Raw genomic sequence first — 20,876 nt, forward strand, 5'->3', positions numbered from 1 at the left:
GGTTATTAGCCAGTGAAAGTTTTATTTTCCACCATTTTACTTAGAAAAGATGTCTTAAAATCTAACCTGAGAACAGTGAGGCTGCTACAGAGAGAAAAGGAGTCTTTTTTTCTTTCTTTTGCCATTTCAAAAAAAGAAACGAGAGAGAGAGAAAAAAAAAAAAAAAAAAAGAATTAGCCACGAGTGACCTTTCATTTGTGAACATCCGTCTTCCAAAGCATTATTCATGTCGTCATGTTCACATCCTCTGCTCCCACCAAGGTGTAAAAAGAAATTCTACTGCAAAACATCTATCGCTCAACTTTGGCTAGGAGTCTCGTTTGATGGATCAGACACTTGCACTATCCATATCAGGCTTGAATCTAGCAGCAGTGGCAGAACAGCACTTCCAAAGCACGAGCTGTTAACTTGCAGAGTCTGAGATATTAAAATGTGATAGTCTGCCTGATTTCGCCAGGGGTCTGAGTGTTGGTTTTGCTTTGCTGGATCCTGAGCTGTTGACACAGGGAGAAGCTCTAATAAGTGGCTCCGAAGCTTGATATCTCTCTCTTCCACTTTCGCTCACATCGCCCAAAGCGGAACAAAAACACATCATGTATATTCATTCACAAAATCATCAACAATGTTAATATTGGCTTCTGCTGTTTGTACAACCAATTGCAGTTTACTTATTGTTCGCCTGAGTGGGTGGAGAGATATGTGAGCTCATTTCCAAGTTTCCCCACTTTCAAACTATTCCTTCATGTCGTGGAGAACGAGTTGTGCTCGACTAAGAAGTGCAACACAGAATTTCTGTGTACTCCTTTTTCCATAGTGAGCAGAGAGTCTTTGAGTGCCGCTCTCCAGGGTGCCCCCCCCACCCCCCTCCTCTCCTTGTGCGTTGAGCTGCATTTGAAGTGTTGCAATACCAAAATAGAGCAAACAGCTTGAAATGAAACATGTGGGGATTATTCTTACACGTATTGAGACACCGGTAAATCACACATGAACAAAAGATGAAGAAAAAAAAAAGCCCACAGTATCTATATATAGTTTGGCAAAAGTTTGAATTTGCACCGCATCGCTCTCCAGCCCACAACCCAGCCAGCGCGCCGGGGTTGCTAATCGTCTACATGTTCCACACTTTGTAATTAAACAGCATTTAAACAGTTGGATCTTTGATTTTGTTGACTTTTGAGTTATTTTTCTGGTTAAGCAAAATGCCCAACAATTCAAGTATACCACTTTTTTCTTTTCAAATCAAGTCCCAAGATTACACACACTTCATGGTAATTACTATGACAAAGGGCCAGTGTGAACTTAATGAGCTATTGATTGTTTACTCCCAGAGATAATCTGCTCTAACATTCTGTAACATCTGTATTAAAAACACGAGAAGTTTTATTTACATAAATCAGCCCGGAAGCATGGGGCCAGCACAGCTCCTTGTTTGTCTTTGGATCTAGGTAAGCTTCGTGTGTGTCGCACTATTTCTGTCTGTACAATCACAATGTTTTGCATACTTTGATGTTTTCTCACTTAAAATTCAATCTTGTTTCTCTCGGGGGGGCGGGTGGGGGAAGAGCTTCAATGTAACTGGTCTCCGTCAAGGCTTCTGTCAGCAAGCGGACTAATAAATTAAAGCAGCTAAAAACAACATCTTAATACAGAACTCAAAAACACAAACAGAATAAAAGCATGAACTAAAAATCAATAATTTGGGGGGAAACACACCGATGGGACGAAATTAAACGACACACATCATAGTCCATGAGTGAGGCTATATAAATACAAAACAAGGGAGGATTTCAGCAGAGGTTCTCTTTCATAGCTCGTGAAGCACTCTGATGGTGGTGAGTGGCCCCATTTCTACTGAGCCGTAACGGGTGGTTATCTCAATAGGATTGGAACAGTCAAGTACAGCCAACAATTGGCCGGTGAAGGGTTCGCGACCTGGTAACCCAGGGAAGGATGCATTCGCTAAAAAGAAAGTGATTCTTCACAAGTCTTATTTTTTTTTCCTCCGTCATCTCGCCCGTGTCGGTTGTGTGTGTCTGAGTGGTGGTGCCCCTCCTCCGTTTCACTGCGGCGGCGTCTCTCCAACCATCTCGATGCCGTGCTGCTGGAGTTGCGCTCGGAGCAAAGCGTTCTCATTCTTCAGCTCTTCAATCTTAAGAACAACGAGAGGAAATAAAAAAAAAAATCTCATTATCAACATCTCCATCCCCGTGACAGCTAAATATAGCTCCAAGTTTACAGACCAAACTTTTTCCGTTTGAAGACTTGAGAGTGCCGGCTGGGTGTAATGTACACACTGGGCTATTCAATCCCTGGGATTAAAGAGTAGTATGTGCAGCCCTTTTCAAAGACACACCTGTCCACAACCAACTGGATTATCAAATCTTGAGGTATGTCATCTCCGCTACATTTCCCTTGGGTGAATCCCGACTCCTCTGCCTCCCCACCGGGGGACCGAGGAAAGGATATTGAGCTTTGAGCATCAGAATGAGAGTATATTGCCGAGAGCCTCGCAGGCCTGGGATTCAACGGGGAGACGTGGCAACCTCAGAGCTGCAAGATTTCACAATACTTTGAGTGCATTAGCATGCAGTTAGTTCTCACACAACCCCTGTGTATACTATTCCCACAGTCTCTCTCAAAGCGCGGGTTTCAGGTAACACTTCTCATTATATAAGCGCAAACTCTTTTGATCCCTTTTTGTCAGGCTGTGATGATCAGCTACACAGGATGGAGTCTCGGGGGGTTTGTTTTGGAGAAATGAAGATGCATATGGGGGCTAGGTGGATTTCATGCTTCTGAGACTCAAGTGAAAGGATGCTGCAATGCACTCCAAAGCAAACTAATCTATTCAATGCTGTGGCAATCTTCACAGACACATATGCAGCCCACTATGGCTGCCTTATTATGTGCGACTCTATTTATCTGCTACACCCGACCACCTCAAAGGAAGACTTAGACATCATCATTCATAGACCTTCTTTATTGAATTCCTGGAAACTTCACTTGATGCCAGTATTGGCAGGATGGAGCGGTGATTCTCAGAGTGAGTCCGTGAAAAGTTTTCAGATTCATTCATTTAAATTATCATGACTTTTTTTTTTTTTTTTTACAAAAGGCTTTTTAGTTCAACAAATATTTAGTTTTTTTTAAATCTATAATAGCTCATAAATTACATTCTAATCTAACAAACGTACAACTCTTAGAATCTGCACCCCTTACACCTGGCATTAAAATGTGGCTCGTATCCAGATTGTATCTGAATATGATTTAACCTGATTACAATTCAACCTGATATTAATATTAGAGCTGTCAAAGTTAACACAAAATCGTTTGAACGCCAGTAATTACTTTAACGTATTAACGCAATCGATCTTTCGGAGGTTGTAGCAGGTTAAATATTAAAGCTAGAGTGAAGATACTGGCATCATATGAAACTTGACAACCTAAGGAACACATTGGTACCAAGCATGTCATACTAGCTTGTCGCGAAGGAGGCTACATTTTGGCGAGGCATGGCCATTTTCAAAGGGGTACCTTGACCTCTGACCTCCAGATATGTGAATGTAAATGGGTTCTATGGGTACCCACGAGTCTCCCCTTTACAGACATGCCCACTTTATGATAATCACATGCAGTTTGGGGCAAGTCATAGTCAAGTCAGCACACTGACACACTGACAGCTGTTGTTGCCTGTTGGGCTGCAGTTTGCCATGTTATGATTGGAGCATATTGTTTTATGCTAAATGCAGTACCTGTGAGGGTTTCTGGACAATATCTGTCATTGTTTTGTGTTGTTCATTGAATTCCAATAATAAATATTAAATATTTGAATCAATTGACAGCCTTAATGTGTGTATCCTGTGTCCACATTGAGACCCGATTGAGATCCGCACGGACGCATCAGCCTCAAAACGCCGCTGTTTAAAGGGGAGAGGGCCCGTAAACGTGACTTTGAGGTACGACTACACTTGCACACACAGAGGGATGGTAGATGAGATGCTGAGCGCAGACAGAATGGTGGCGGTGATCTTTCTGGTCACGGCGGTCCGGTGACCGGAGGAGCGCGCTGCACACACGGTCGAATCTTTGAATATTTGCTGTTGATTGATACCGAAGCTCCAGAGCCCAAAAAATTGGTACTCAGGACAGCTCTAGCATACTGTATTTCCGCCCAAGTAGTTGTTGTATGTGAAAACGTAATTGCATTTACACTGCCGATCGATCACAATCCGTCCTGAACTTTCATGTGGCTAAGCGCTATCCGATTGCAATCCGATCACCCAAAACACAATTCAATGCCAGGTGTAAAGGGGGTCTATGTTTAACACATGTCTAATATTGTGCCAATACATTTCTCTTGTGTTGTTTTTTCACATAACTAAGACTATAAAAGTGTAAAAAATAGGCTAAGTCAAATTATTCCAAGGAAACATGAGGGGGTTTCCAGAAAATATTCTCTATCTTGTAGGGTGTCCTTGGCTGAAAATAAATTGCGAGCCTCTGGGCTAGAGCATTAACTGATATTCATACCTGCTGCCTGCACAACTCATTGTCCACTTGTATCCTCTCCACTTCCTTCAGACTCTCCTGCAGTCGCTGGTTGCTTGACCTCAACTCTCGGATGTAGTCACAAGCTTTAGACAGGATGCCTCCTTTGCTCTGCAAGGACAGAGATGATTGCTGCTGACCCTTTAGAGGAGACATATCACGCTCATTTTTAGATTCATACTTGTATTTGGGATTTTGCACTACAACATGTTTACATACTTTAATGTTCAAAACACACATCATTTTCCACATACTGTCTGTCTGAATATACCATAGGCTGTATATAAAGATGGACGACGCGTCTCCACTTCCTCCCACTGTACAGAACTGAAGCCAAAATATCCCGGATATGGACGTTGCCATCTTGAGATTTTGATGTAATTTGGAGTCAGATTCTGTGCAGCAGTGGAGCCGCGGCATTGAGGTCCCGCCCACACACCCGCCCAAACCAATCGCGGGCCGAGCACGGCCGCAGCTTTTTAGCGAGAGAGAATCACAGCTGTCTCACCCCCTTTTTATAGCATCAAATAACTAATCAAAACCAAACTTATCAGAAAAATGAACACTTGAACAAACATCAGCGTGATAAGAACCACCTTAAATGACAGAAACAATCTTTGGGAAAAATGTATTTGACGTGTACTTTGACTTTTTAGTTTGGCCCATGTCCCATCCGCTAACGTGGAGGGGGCGGGGTTTATGACCTATACTGCAGCCAGCCACCAGGGGGCGATCGAGATATTTTGGCTTCACTTTTGGGGAGCTGTCATGTCGTCCATCTTTATATACACTCTATGGAACATACTTGTATTCACCCTCTGTCCCAAAACGCTCCGTTTTAGCGCCCGGGTCTTTCAGCCCCCCTCCCGAAAAAGCCCAGTCTGCTTTAATTGGCTTGAGAGAAAAATATGGTGCATCTTTGCAAAGATAGTTCTCAAGCTGTGGGCAATATATTCTAATTAGCCTGTTGTGACATACGAAGGGGAGCCTAATCTGAATTGCTTGTTGAATCACATGTTTTCCGATCTAGACAGCCCACAAAAAATTGACTGGGTTGTCTTATTCCACAGTTTAAAACGGAAACGTCAGTGAGAAGTTAGCAGCAGTGCAGAGTGAAGTGAGACTTACCGCTCCAGTTTTGGTGCTGTCCATATTGCAGTCTGGGATGATCTTGGAAAGCGTGACAATCCAGTTGTTGATCTTGTCTCTTCGTCGTCTTTCAACTGATGGAATATTAAATAGAAAACAAGTTAAAAAAATTAATATATATATATAAATAAAAGCAGCATTTTTTTGTATTAATTATTTTAGATTGAGGGATGAGAGGTAAAGAATCAGATTTTAATTTCCTACATCTTGTCATTTCAATGGTGCCAAATGCTGCCTGACTTTGACAGCTCAACAGCATCCTCTAGTGGCCGGTCCAGAAACATAATCTTCTTATCTAGTCTTAATAGATTATCTTGAGAGGGCTTGGTGATTTTCTTTCAACAGAAATGCTCCAGTTAGGCACCCCACTGCATTGTGTGGCACCGTCTGATGAAATCAAAAGCCACAATCACGGCTAATTACCCACCTTCATTATGTTGCGCTCTTCTCCTTTCATCTCTCGGTGTTCGCGGTCCATCCATTTTCCTGCAGACAGACAGGAAATAAAAACACTTTTCACACGCTACAATATGTCCCATCTCTGGCTTACAAAGTCCAATCCAATCCCCCAAATTCACCTAATCCTGCGCCTATTAAACTATTCTTCCCCGTTATCTTTAAATTCAAGCCTTTTGTAATCACGGCCCTCGCCTCTACCGGCGTGCTATTTAAAAAGCGAGCCTCTGAAGTTGTGTCGTGCCTTTTGGTAGAAACACCGAGAGATGCACGGCCATATGAGGCCACATATGCAGCCCAATGTCCCGAAGCTGCTTTGACTGGAACACTGAGACCGTCCAGCCTTCTTATTCTTCGCTGTCCTCTTTCCAGGTGTGGCCTGAAGGGAGCTCTCTCCTTTATTATGCTGTAAAATTACAACACTGCAAAAAAAACAGATGCTGTCTATTGGAGTCTGGGCTTACGGCTAATGACACAACCGTCTCTTGTCTGCGTCCTCCCTTAGGTATTCTGTTAATTAAGTCCCTGAGACGTGACGGGGAGACTTATCCAACCGCCCACCACAGCATGAGCAGGCCAATAACACGCTCATATAATCATATGTCAATTAATACTTCCCTTACCATATTTATAATGAATCAACAACCATGCAAAAGAGCAGAAAAACGATTTCTTTGCTCAATAACGTAACTATTGTTTACTGGCTGCATCCTTCTTGTCCCTCTACGACACATCTTTATTCTACAGCAGTGAATTTGTGACCCATCAACACAACTCGACAGCCGATATCTCCGTTTGAGATAGTCAGCCAAGCCAAACTGCAGTCTCTCTTGTATCTCAACGCATCTTAATGGGATTTCAGCTGTATAATGGATTCAGTCCAACAGTACTCTTAGGCAGAATGTAAAAAAAGAAAAATGTGGATGACTGTATGAATAACTAAATGTACAGGCCTAGAGCAACGTCTCCCCCCCTTTCACAAATTATAGAGACACACCTCATCTGAGTGCTCCTGAGAATTATTGTTGCCAGAGAAATCCAGAAAATGAGCAGTACACAAATGCGCTGCTCAAGTGCTTTATCCATATAATTTGTTTAGTCTGGTATCGATCCTCAAAAGAGAAATGCAATCGGCACTCATTCTGCCCTCCCCTATCATTAGGCTGCAGTGTTAAAGCAAGCCGGGGCCGGGGCAACGAGTCAGTCGACACTGAGATACAAGGGACTGCAGCTTGGGCTTGATATTCTCTCAACGGATGAATATGAACAACCGTTAATCGCTTCCGTACAAACAATTATGTAGAAGAGACATGGTGAAATTTAGGGCAGTAACTAACGATTATTTTCATTGTCAATTCATCTGTTGATTATTTTCTCGATTAATCGATTAGTTGTGTGGTCTATAAAATATCAGGAAACGTCGATCGGTGTTTCCCAAAGCTCAAGATTACGTCCTCAAATGTCTTGATATTCAGTTTACTGTCATAGAGGAGCAAAGAAACCAGAAAATATTCACATTTAAGAAGCTGGAATCAGAGAATGTTTACTTTTTTGCCTTAAAAAATTACTCAAATTAATCAAGTATCAAAATATTGGCGATTAATTTAATCAGGGCTGACCCGAATGCTTTGATGCTTCGAAGCTTCGACTGTTGCCATGGTAATCGACCTCCAAATCAGTATTCTTGTTTTTGTTTTTTTATTATAAGTATGTAATAATAAAGTCTAAATCCCCAAATAGCCCATGAAATAAGGAATAATCCCACAACATTATTCACTATTAATATTCAACATTAATTATTATTAGTTATTCTCAGACGGATATCGCTGTTTGTTACGTATAGAGGTGCGTGTGTGTACAGTAGTGCGTCAGCGGCACTGTCTCGAAGCTTCGAATATCTCTAACCGAAGCTTCGAAGCCCAAAAAAATGATATTCGGGACAGCCATAAATTTAATAGTTGACAACTAATCGATTAATCGTTGCAGCTCTTGTGAAACTGACAACACCTGGCTTCATTTGTTCCAGTATTCCTGCCACTGAGTTTTCATGAGCTCATAAGAAAAACCTCAAAATGCTGTCCCTAACTTCTTCCAAACTAGGCTAAATGAGAACAAAACTCAAACAACAGAGGACACTTTGAAAATGATACTAAAATAACAGAGTGGAACGAGCCATTTGTTTCCAGATGGAGAACAATGACCTAATTTGTTAAGTCCTAATGGAGAAACAAGTTTGCCACAAGCACAACTAACAACAATGGATCGGGGTCAGCACGGAAGAAACGCTACATCTGTGTCTCACACATCAAGAGCAGGGAGAATCACCGGGGACTTATGGGAGGCGAGGGGAGGGGAGGAGGGCAGAGGTTTGTGTGCTTCTTCGCTCTTTTCTTGTGATCTAATTTGATTGATTCATTTGCTGTAAAAAAAGAAAGGTGTGAGAGAAATGTGGAAACTGTCCTCACCAGTTTAAACCTTCATGCTGCAGCAGCTCGTTTTCATCTCTGCGAACGGCAGATAGGGTGGGAAATTTTCATTCACTTTACTCACATGTCAATGTCACTGTTCATTAGTTTACACCTAAATATAACTCTGAGGCTTCGTGTCAACAATCATAAATTATTCATGTTAGAGGAAATAAATAGAAACAAACATATTGCAGGTAGGCATTGTGAGAGATGAAAAAAAAACAGTTCACTTTGTATTTCAACACACTGGCGACGCGGAACGCGCGCCGCAACAAAGCTCGTTCGTTACTCTTGACTGGAAAGCGGCCTGTTGTACGCTGTGAATATCAAGCAACATCAAAGGCGACAGAGCTGCTGCCAAATTGAAGGCGGATCTACAACTCCCCGTAACGCGGCCCACAACAAAGGAGCATGAATCTTTGAGAAATCTGAAGTTCTTGAAAATCACAGACGCAGTCGACATCCTTGTCAAACCATATACTGTTTTACCCAAACTGACGAAAGGCAGAGACAGTTAATAGTGTCTCGTGTTTCTTTTAAATAGCCATCCTGAAGAGGGGATGAAACAGGAGCTTATGTGCTACTTAAAACAACCAGAGTTAAAGCTGCAGTAGGCAGAAAGTTGTGGGCATCATTGGGCAAAAATGTCCATAATAACCTTTCAGCATATTGTAATTCAAGTGTTCTGAGAGAAAAACAAGACTTCTGCTCCTCCTCATGGCTGTTTTCAGGCTTTAGAACATCTAGCCTGTGACGGGAGACTTTGACCAATCACAGGTCATTTCAGAGAGAGAGAGCGTTCCTATTGGCTGAGCTCCGGCAGAAATACGCATTACAGTTACAGAATATTGATTCATATTTGATCAGCGCTGCCTAGTTTGACCGGAGTTCAGGCAGACTCCAGATCAGCTCTGACTGGTTGTTTTCCTCCGGTCTTGCAGATGCCGTTAGGAGCACCGGAGGACATAGAGACACATGTTTTTTTTTCAGATTACCTGTCTCATGCACTACTGTCAGAATATAGTTTTATAAAAATAACTTTTTTCAATAACATTTGCTGCATTTCTACCCACTGCAGCTTTAATATGTTGGGTCCTAAAACTACTGATAGGTGCTCTAGCTAAATAACTATAATGCAGTTTCACGTGTTAAAGGTTAAACTGGTGGTAAACGGAGGAATATTCACTTAAGTCAGCGCTAACTCGATTTGATAATCATTCTGGATGAGCAAATTGCTGTGCTTTGGCTTTTACCAACAAAAGAAAAAAGGACCTTAAAGGAAATTGCGTTCCTCCGCAGTGTGGCTCGTGTGCCAATGTGGTTTTGGCACTCAAGTGATCTCTGAATCTGAAATAAAGCTCGTTAGAAATCCTTTTCTGAATCCGTAGTAGGGCCAGAACAATGCTGGCATCGTGCAATTAAAAATGACAACTCGGTTTGTCTTTGCTCACGTGAGCCGGCTGATTATCTTAATAACAGCAATCATCAGCATGTGGCTAACAGTTGGAGAGAGTCGGAGCCTTTTGATGCGTGATTATAATGATGCATGTTGTGAATTTTAGGGATAAACATCATAAGAAGATTTTTGGATAGAGGCCAGGGTGTGCTAAAATAAAGAGCCTTAATATAAAATCAACCAGGAGAGAGATGATATAGACTCCCTGGGCTGCGGTGTGTTGTTAAACTTATAGACAACAACTACATTAGCATTTCATGTTGCATAAACTGAGCCTCGTGGTTATGAAGGACGGAACCTGCCGAAATCAAAAATAAATGAATTAATTAATAAATGACGCGATAAATAAATAAATAAATAAATAAATATGTCATTAAAACTAGGCAGCGCTGATCAAATATGAATCAATATTCTGTTACTGTAATGCCTATTTCTCTCCTCAAATGTTTTCAGAATCATCTTGTAGTGTACTGTTTAGCTGTAAAATGAGAAAGTTTGTTAACCGGCAGCCATGTGGAGATCAGTTGAGGAAATACCAAGCACCGCCCACCAGCCGGAGCACAGCCAATAACGTTCAATAGGAACACTCTCTCGCCTGAAAACAGAGCCATGAGGAGGAGCAGAAGTCTAGTTATCTCTCAGAACACTTGAATTACAATATGCTGAAAGGTTATTATGGAATTTTTTTGCCCAATGATGCCAAAACAATTTGCCTACTGAAGCTCTCAATGTCGCAAAAATAATATTAAAAATAAATGTAACCATTAATTAATTGATAAAAGGTGACATAAATTGATATTTCTGTTTTAATTTGCTTCTTTATTTATTTATCGTTGTATTAATTCCCTTATTTATTTACTCTTCTGTTCAACTTTCCTTTTTTATTTATTTTTGTATTAATTTCTTAATTAATTAATTTATTTATTTTTGTATTTATTTTGTATTCATTTATTTTTTGGATTTATTATTCATTTATTTACATTTGCATCATATAGTCCATACAACATCCAATAATCGATCAACCTGATTGATCTCAAACAACTAGGTTTTGGTGCTCTTTCTCTCTGCATACACCTCTGCTAAACACCAAATCCCTGCATGTTTCCCAGCAACTCATTATGCATTAGCATTTAGATGCTTTGTTCACTCAATATGTGTTGATGATGATTTAAGTGTTGTATATCTCAGGCTTTGCCTGGTGGGGATTCTTGAACTGAAAGAAGTCTGTGTCAAGCTTGCAGGGATTTTTTTCTGAAGCATCACAAACTCAAATGTGTGTTACTCTTGCAATAAATGGTTAAAACCTTGACAAAACTGTCAGACCTGAAATGAAATGTAATTAATAGCTGTGAATGGCTCTGAACACTAAACATTAAAAAGCAATTTGTCCCACTTTTAAACACCAACCAGCAATTCACAACTTGTCTGCTAAAACCACCTAATGGCCTGTTTCAAGTGGTATTTCCAGGGGAGATAACAATAGTGTTTTACAAGAACTGACCGGCGGTTAGTTTGTTTTCAGAAATAGCTGAATCTCAGACTGCAATATCGATGCTGTCTCCTCTTCCCAGACAGCAACTGATAGAGCTGATACTCACGCAGGGTAGGGCTGTGTGCGGGGGGCGATGGTTCGCTGCGTGCCTGTCTGAATGACGTCAGGGGGGGTCATCATCACATAAAACTGACCTGTGGAAGGCATGGCAGTCATCAGTTATTATCTTGCTTAAACTTTAAAAACATTAATAGCTAACAGGCAGGGTAGATGGTATACTATAAAATACTGTAGTGCCATGTGCTGCTACTTGGATGAGATTTGTGTAGCGTACGTTACTGCCACAAACATGTGAGTAAAACTGTTTAATAGCTATTACAAGCTACATTTGTTTTGTGGCCAGCTCTGCTTTCCTCCGTGTGAGCCTCACATAAAACTGCAATGAGGGGATTCATTTTCTGTCGATCAACTTATCAGCAACTATTTTTCTAATTCATTAATCATTTCTGTTATTACATCAAGCAAAACATATTCTTTAGTTTCTGCTTCTCAAATGAGAAGATTTACTGCTGTTGTTTGTCATATATGACAATAAATTGAATATCTATGGGTTCTGTTGTTGGTCGGACAAAACAGTCAAGTTTTTTAACATTTTATAACCACAGTGGGAAACTCCGGGTCTGAAAAGTGAAGCAAATGCAGAAGTGCCATAAACCTGCATTCTCTCTAACAGCCAGCAGGGGGCGACTCCTCTGGTTGCTAAAAGAAGTCTGATTGTATAGAAGTCTATGAGAAAATGAGCCTACTTCTCTCTTGATTTATTACCTCAGTAAACATTGTGGACGTGAGTTTATGGTCTCAATCTCTAGTGTCAAGTCTTCTTCAATACGGCATGATGTTCATTTAGTAAATTATGGTCCCATTTAGAGTCAAATAGACCATAAAGCAGGGGATGCTTTAGGGCGGGGCTACCTTGTGATTGACAGGTCACTACCACGGCGGTCTGGGAGTTGTCCATGTTTTCGTCTTACAACTTTAACTCTTTCACAGTGTGTTTTCACTTCATGGAAGTTAATTAGAACCGTTTTGGTCGCCTAAAAATGTCTTATTCAGCGTTCGGTTGGACTGAGCTCCACCCTCGTGTCACTTCTGGTGGCCGAAAACCAAGATGGCGACAGCCAAAATACCGAACTCAAGGCTTCAAAATGTCTGTCCACAAACCAATGGGTGGCGTCACGGTGATGGTATTTCCTCAACTGTTCTCAACATGGCTGCCGGGTCACAAATTTTCTAATTTTACAGCTAAACAGTACACTACTAGATGTTTCTGAGAACATTTGAGGAGAGAAATAGGCATTACTGTAACAGAATATTGATTCATATTTGATCAGCGCTGCCTAGTTTGACTGTTTGACCGGAGTTCGTGAGTGATTGACAGCCGGCTCTCATAGACGGCAGCTGGAGGGCAGACTCCAGATCAGCTCTTACTGGTTGTTTTCCTCCGGTCTGTGAAATCTTGCAGATGCCGTTAGCAGCACAGGAGGACACAGAGGTGCATGTTTTTTTTCAGATTACCTGTCTCATGCACTACTGTCAGGATATAGTGACCGTTTTATAAAAATATATATTTTTTTAAATCATATTTGCTCCATTTCTACCCACTGCAGCTTTAACTAAAATACAACACTACATCCAGATTGGATTAGAATTGGGTCTTAAGATGCAGGGGTCTTGTTTAGGTGTTCAGGTTTCATGCCTGTGCAGAGCACTAGTCTGGGCCAACAGTGCGACAGAAAGCACAGACACCAGCAGAAAACACAGGCTGATTAATTACAAGGTCCTCCCATAAACACTGTCTCTGCAACAGTATGCCAGAACAAGCAGATGCTGGTTGTGTATAACAGAGCCAGGGAGCTACATCCTGCTCTCCAGGTCGACCAAGCCCTGATCACACTCACTCACTGACTGTCCAGCAGCCTCGTCTGGATCACCACCACAAAACCGCAAGGACACTTAGTACAGCCAGACGGCGATATATGGCAGTAAAGAGGAATAGAAGCAGAGTCGGTGGACATGTGACATGAAGCACAAAGTAAATATGATCAGCTTTAAGTTGTATTCAGCAAAAAGGGCAACGTAATTTATAATCTAGAGTACTTTTTAGGGTACTATTTTTTCTCATCATCAGCAAAAGCTTTTGGGATCTTGGTTCATTTACAACTACTGAAAAAAGGGCTGTTGTTCTCTCTCATTACGGTAGTCGATACACTCCTGTTTGCTACGGGGCAAATTTAGCCATTATTTTTCAGTGACGCTGAGGAAAGCTTCAACCCAAATCGAGTGTGAGAACTGACTCACCCCCCGCCTGTGTGAGTGTGGGGTCCGTGGCGGCCTGCACAGACACGGTCCCGTCGCTCACCGCAGTTGCGGGGAAGTAAGCGAAGCGCGTCTCCCCACCCACCGCCTCTCCTGCCGGGCTTCCTCCATTACTGAAAGGGTTTTGGATCACAGCCTGTGACAGATAAGACAGAGACAGGGGAGAGGCTTGAACAAGTCGCAATGGAGCAGTCACAGCAGGTAAACGCACATCTCAGTCTCTGTCAGACTCAATACTGGTACCCCCTCTGGACCCCTAAGCAAGACACAGTGCAATTTGACGGCTGGGGAGGAAAAAGAAGTAGCAGTGATCTTGTTAGCAGAGATAGCAGCGAGGTCAGTGAAGCCATCAGTGTACTGCAAATGAAAACACATTTGCTCTTTTTCTTGCGCGGAAAACGGCATGTTTTTGACCGTAAATGTGTTCTCTATTTGGCTATGAACATTGCCATTGTGCCTTAAGGCCTTTGCACACCAAGTCCATATTTTTCATCCGAAATTGTGCACGTTTAAAAATGAATACGACCTCATGTTTACACACCGACTCCGAAATGTTCGTCCATCATTAAAGTTTTTGTAACAGGTTTGATTTTCTTCAGGTTTTTTTCCCGCACCCATCAAAAGGCAAAAGAGGGTTGTTTGACCACTCAGAGCCACCGTCCGTGCAAATGTCATCTTCCAAAATGGCATGAAAAATATTCACTTCGTCTCCCAAGCACTTCACAATAAGGAAATAAAAGAATACAGAGATGTGGAATTTAAAGATCAATTGTGTCAGGTGATTGCAGAACAGCTTGGAGTCGGGATGGTTTCAAAACAAAGGATATAGGGAAGATTAGACAATCGTGATTTGCTCTAGGCAGCTTAACGATAGCTTCTTGCTAATGTCATTCATTCATTAGCGTTATCCATTACAACCACGTAATTAATTCAGTTTTCTCTTGTAGGAAGTTTTGCGCCAAATAGACTAAAACGTATTAGATTCAGTGTGCAAGGTTGCTCTGCGTATCGCTTTTTATCGGATGACGGATTAAATTTTTTTTTACAGAAAATACAGACTTGGTGTGCAAAACCTTTATTCTGAAAAGATTCTGCACCTACATTTTTAATCTCCGTAGTAGCTCTGTGTCGGGCAGATGTCATGCTCAGACACATGAGTCACTCTTTAGACTGCTTTGCTGGTTTGACGAGCACAGAGGAATTATCTGCACCCGCAGCTTTAATGGTAACAAAGGAAGATGTCACCCAGTACAGTGCTACATCTCTTTCACCTGTTTTTAATAGTGTTTGGACAACATTGGGTTTTATGGCATGAGCGACATCAGCATTTGTCTACAGAGACGATACTTGTTAGCAGGATAAGTTCATTGTTGGGTTTTAATTTTTAATAAGGGAGACTGTTGGAATAATAAAAGCTGAAAAACTGCCAGCCTTACCCTCAAAGGGCGGGTCAAGCGGCGTTCTGTTTTTTTTCAAATGTAAACGCCCGCTCAGCCTTTGCAAAAAGCAGTGAAGTAAGATACCAAAGTAAGCTGATCAAAGCTAATCAATAAGGTTATGAATAATGTGAATGCTAGCACTAGCTGAGTAAAGGTTAGCTGTGCTAAGTTTTGAAACAACTGAGGGGGTTAGTTCGGGGTTTTTTGAAGTGGGGTTATACAGTATGTATATTTCTGCAATCTGCGAGGTAAAACTACTGCTTTTGTAAATGTAGTCTGGTGGCTTTGACGAGAGCTATATAACGGCTTCAGTTCCCCGTCGGAAAGGGCTGTCTGACAGCAAGGTGAATCATAAATACATATTTTAGCCACCTAAAAAATCAATATCTGTTGAAGTGTGCGCCATATATAGAATAGTTTCCCTGCTTTTCCTCGCTATCAGACCGCCTTTTCCAACGGGGAACTGAAACCGTTATATCACTGTCTTCAAAGCCAAAAGACCAGACTCCATTCACAAAAACAGTCATTTCACCTTGCAGAACACGGGAGTTGCTGGTCTACCGCTGCATCCATCGGTTAGTTTGATTGTGTTATTGCGTGACGTTCGGACCCGAACTAATATGGAGTCCACACAACAGGGCATTGCTTAGCTTCCGAGCCGGTACTCCTGTCTGCTTCTCCAAACTGGGAGCACGCCGACCGCCATCTAAGTTACTGTATGCAACGGTAATACACTGATGAACGATGTATATTGTACATGTAGCAGCGTTATCATGCAGAAACGTACGTCAGGTCACGTGGGAAAAAGTTTTTAAAAGGACTTGTGAGAATAGCATTTTGACACTAAAACATAGGTACTATGACCAGAATTTGAATGTTCGGATATTAAAACATAAGGAGCACTGGAACACGCTGTGAAACTACTGAATGATATAAACAAAACTAAAAATGATGGACCCGCCTTTTAAAAACGGTGGCATTACTTGAACACTAAAGCATGCGGTTAGTCTTTAAAACAGTCCATATTACCAGTGGGTTCTCTTTGATCAATGAAAAAGGGGGAGATTTGGGTACCTGAGCCACAGCCTGAGGAGCCCCGGTGAAGGCGGCTGTAGAGACGACGCTCACTGCTCCTCCCCCATCATCTCTTCCCTCAAGCTGCTGGTCAGTCACCTGAACAACACGGTACGTCACCTGTAAGATGGAGAAACGCAGGTAAAAGAGAGAATGGGAGTCAAACAGAGCAACCAGTTGTTTTTTAAAGTCATTCGCTACAGTCTATGCTATGATACACGTACTGTGTCCAAATCAAAACCTTACCTGCCTTGTAGATTTGTTTGGCATATCTATTGCTTCAGTTCAGCCGAGCCTAGTATATGACACTATAGTCCTCATCGCAGTAGTGCATTGATCTCACTTCAGGCACATTCTGAAGCATAAGCATATTGTGTACCCCTCTCAATTTGCTTATGCTTCAGAATGTGCCTGATTCAATTTTAAAAAAACAAGTCAGGAAAATTAGCTTGTTTGTTCCAAGAATCAGTATTCATAACCCTCCATCATGTGACTCTCCTCCTGACTGACATGTGACAGCGTTCCCATGCCAATCCCAGACCAGACTGGAATCACATGATCGCTCACACTAGCCTTGTTTATGCCTAATGAGCCACATGGATCACTGACTTCATTCCCACTAGTTGAAATCATCCCAAAAAGTATAAACCAACTTGGATATTGCACATTTACTTGTTTCCAAATTATTTATATGCATCACTGTCCTGTTGTCCATCACTGACCACTGCTGGAGTGAATACCACATTAGCGGATGGCAAGGAGACTCTCTCGACAAAGGTCACCAGTCAATCATGGGACTGGAAAAAGAAAAACACGCATTCATACCTTCAGGCGGCAATTTAGAGTCTGCTATCCTCCTGACTTGTCTTTGGAATATAGAAGGAAGCCAAAGCATCCGGTGAAAACACACCATAACATAACAAGGAAACAACAACCTTACACAGAAAGAACTGTTCCTGAGAGGAACTCAGGTTGTTTTGTGAGGTGACAGCGCTTACAACAAAACACTCAGCATGACAAAGCCTAAATCACAAAGAGTACATACAGTTGTTTACTGACAATCATATTATCTACCATTATCTTGCTCTATACATGCGACCAAATCCATTCAACCGCATTCATCAATGTGTAAAGTGAAGCTCTGCCAGTTGCTAATTATGTCGCTGTACAAACAGATCTTGGATGTTTATTCAACCTGACATCTAAAGTAATACTGGAGTGATCTGTTTACTGTTTTGAGTGCTGAGCAGATGCAATCTAACCCCTAAAACTCTAGACCCGTATGCCATTAGGGCTGTGGTAGTACATTTACTCCAGTGCTGTACTTAAGTACAGTTTTGAGGTACTTTACTTACTTGAATATTTCCATTTTATCCTACTTAATACTTCTACTCCACTACATTTTAGAGGCAAATATTGTACTTTTTACTCCACGACATTTATTTGACAGCTTTACTTACTAGTTACTTTTCAGATTTAGGTTAGTAACAGGGCTATCAAAGTTCATGCAATAATAACGTGTTAACGCAAATTTGTTTTAACACCAAGCCCACTAATTTCCATTCCCATGACCTGTAAATGGGTTCTATGGGTACCCACGAGTCTCCCCTTTACAGACATGCCCACTTTATGATAATCACATGCAGTTTGGGGCAAGTCATAGTCAAGTCAGCACACTGACACACTGACAGCTGTTGTTGCCTGTTGGGCTGCAGTTTGCCATGTTATGATTTGAGCATATTGTTTTATGCTAAATGCAGTACCTGTGAGGGTTTCTGGATCAATATCTGTCATTGTTTTGTGTTGATAATTGATTTCCAATATTAAATACATACATACATTTGCATAAAGCAGCATATTTGTCCACTCCCATGTTGATAAGAGTATTAAATACTTGACAAATCTCCCTTTAAGGGACATTTTGAACAGATAAAAAATGTGCGATTAATCGTGATTACATATTTATTTTTTTTAAAGTTATTTTCTTTGGGGGCATTTTCCATTTTATTGAGAGGACAGTGGATACGGAAAGGGCCACAGGCCGGATTCGAACCTGGGCCACCGCGGTCAGGACCAAGCCTTGATACATGGACGCCCGCTCTACCAACTGAGCTAACCCAGGCGCCCGTGATTACATATTTTTAATCGATTGACAGCCCTAGTTATTAATACAAAATATTTTAAATCAACAGATAAATCCCTCTATGTTATTATAGGTTAAGCTACTCAGCAGTATATAAAGTAGTTAACATTAGCTCCATCTTTACTAACAGCAACATAAGTGATACTTATACATTAATGCATCACTCATCATAGTGCAGTAATATAATATACACAATTCTGCATAATGAGTTCTTGTACTTTGGGTACTTTAAGTATACTTTGATGCCAATACTTTTGTACTTTTAACTATTTAAGATTTTGCATGCGGTACTTTTACACTGTAGTATTGCTAGTTTTACTTGGGTAAAAGATCTGAACACGTAATGTCTTTCTGAAGTTGGCAGTAAGAAACAACAATCACAGGTAGTGCCATTGGTTACTTACCTGACCGCCCTCAGTGCGGAACTGATATTGTATGTTATGGTCACCAAACGCTGCAGCCCCCTGAACGCTGGCTATCGTAACAGTTGACTGCTCTTCTCCTGTTCCGTCTCAGGGGGGAAAGGACAGAAAAAAAGCCAGTTAGTGAGAATGGAAAGAAGGAAAAGACAGCTACCAAGCTCTGAGTTCAGCTGCACAAAACAATATGTACAGCTGCATGTTGCAGTTTACACAGAAAAAGGAATCTTTGTTACACACCTTATTAATCAGATAAAACGGTTTATCATCTGTTATATGTTGGCTATTATACGATACGATACAATATAACTTTATTGTCAGTTTGCACTGAAATTCATTTTGCATCCATAGGCAGGTCAGTTTGAGGAAAAGTCCACATACAATAGACATCCTGTTACCATAAACAAACAGACAAGTAAGACCCATCAGACAAAAAACAAAACACATCACAATTAACCATACATAACCCATTACAAAATTACCATCTGTCTTCTGGATTTACATCTCCTTAGCAGCACATTAATTATTATTATACAAAATACACACCAGTGCTGTGCAGGTGACAGATGCTGTCATTAATGACAGCTTGGTTAATAAATCCTTACCTTCAGATGCCTGGATGACCTCTTCTTCTTGCTTTTCTTGGCTGCAAACCAGATAAACAAATAACCTCAGTTTTAATGCAACCAGCTAACTAACGTTCGTGAGTATTATTCTGTATAAAATAAATATAATTACTGACCCTAAACCTTCCTTTAGCTGATGGAAAACTTGTGCAAGATGCCGGTCAACCAACAACACAATAAACAATATAAAACACATCTTATAACAGTTATTGTGTTATTAGCTAATCATGATCAATAATCAGCTGAACATTAGTCCTCTATATTACAACTACAGCTGCAATATCTCACACTTCTCTTTCTAACTTAACTGCAGCCTTTAGACTGAATAGAACAGCAGTGTTTTTAGGTCAGGCCTTGGTTTAGCCTCATAAACTAGCTATTCGCTGCTGTGGGTTTTTTGCCTCTTCCTGCACTTTATATTATTTATTTATTTTTTTGTGATGCTGTATAGTCTTAAATTGTGCAAAAAAAATAAATAAATATTATTCATTTATTATTTGTGATGTTGTATAGTCTTAAATTGTGCAAAACAAATAAATAAATATTATTAATTTATTATTTGTTATGTTGTATAGTCTTAAATTGTGCAAAACAAATAAATAAATATTATTAATTTATTTTTTGTTATGTTGTATAGTCTTAAATTGTGCAAAACAAATAAATAAATATAATTCATTTATTTTTTGTTATGTTGTATAGTCTTAAATTGTGCAAAACAAATAAATAAATATAATTCATTTATTTTTTGTTATGTTGTATAGTCTTAAATTGTGCAAAACAAATAAATAAATATAATTCATTTATTATTTGTGATGTTGTATAGTCTTAAATTGTGCAAAACAAATAAAAAATAAAATGAAATAAAATCAATGTAACAATAGCAAAGCATTCGCTGCTGTTGGTTTGTTGCTTCGTCCTACACGTTATATTATTCATTTATTTATTTTTGTTATGTTGTATAGTCTTAAATTGTGCAAAACAAATAAACAAATAACCTCAGTTTTAACGCAAAGCTAACTAACGTTTGTGAGTATTATTCTGTATTAAATAAATATAATTACTGACCCTAAACTTTCCTCTAATGATGGAAAACTTGTGCAAGACACCAGTCAACCAACAACACAATAAATCAACAATATAAAACACATCTACAGAGCTCATGTTGTTTGAGTTATTAGCAAATCATGATCATAATCAATATAATACAACTACAGCTTCTCTTTCTGTCTG

The 20,876-nt window shown here is 40.4% G+C and overlaps 1 protein-coding gene across 4 annotated transcripts in view; it reads right to left on the minus strand.

Annotated features, from left to right (window-relative positions):
- usf2l (upstream transcription factor 2, c-fos interacting-like) overlaps positions 1-20,876 on the minus strand; it is a 21,688-nt gene continuing 812 nt past the window's right edge. The window contains exons 2-11 of one of the 4 annotated variants that reach the window (XM_074652596.1): positions 19,626-19,666; positions 19,006-19,112; positions 16,459-16,578; positions 13,928-14,081; positions 11,676-11,763; positions 8,619-8,657; positions 6,125-6,183; positions 5,677-5,771; positions 4,531-4,659; positions 1-2,149 (exon numbers count right to left, since the gene is read on the minus strand). In XM_074652596.1, the coding sequence (XP_074508697.1) occupies positions 2,060-2,149; positions 4,531-4,659; positions 5,677-5,771; positions 6,125-6,183; positions 8,619-8,657; positions 11,676-11,763; positions 13,928-14,081; positions 16,459-16,578; positions 19,006-19,112; positions 19,626-19,666 (922 nt within the window). In that variant the 3' untranslated portion in view covers positions 1-2,059. Of the gene's footprint in view, positions 2,150-4,530; positions 4,690-5,676; positions 5,772-6,124; positions 6,184-8,618; positions 8,658-11,675; positions 11,764-13,927; positions 14,082-16,458; positions 16,579-19,005; positions 19,113-19,625; positions 19,667-20,876 lie in introns of all 4 variants that reach the window. The other 3 variants (XM_074652595.1, XM_074652598.1, XM_074652597.1) reach the window with 3 other exon arrangements.

The sequence above is a fragment of the Sebastes fasciatus genome, chromosome 12, assembly GCF_043250625.1.
Source record: "Sebastes fasciatus isolate fSebFas1 chromosome 12, fSebFas1.pri, whole genome shotgun sequence".
Lineage (NCBI taxonomy): Eukaryota > Metazoa > Chordata > Actinopteri > Perciformes > Sebastidae > Sebastes > Sebastes fasciatus.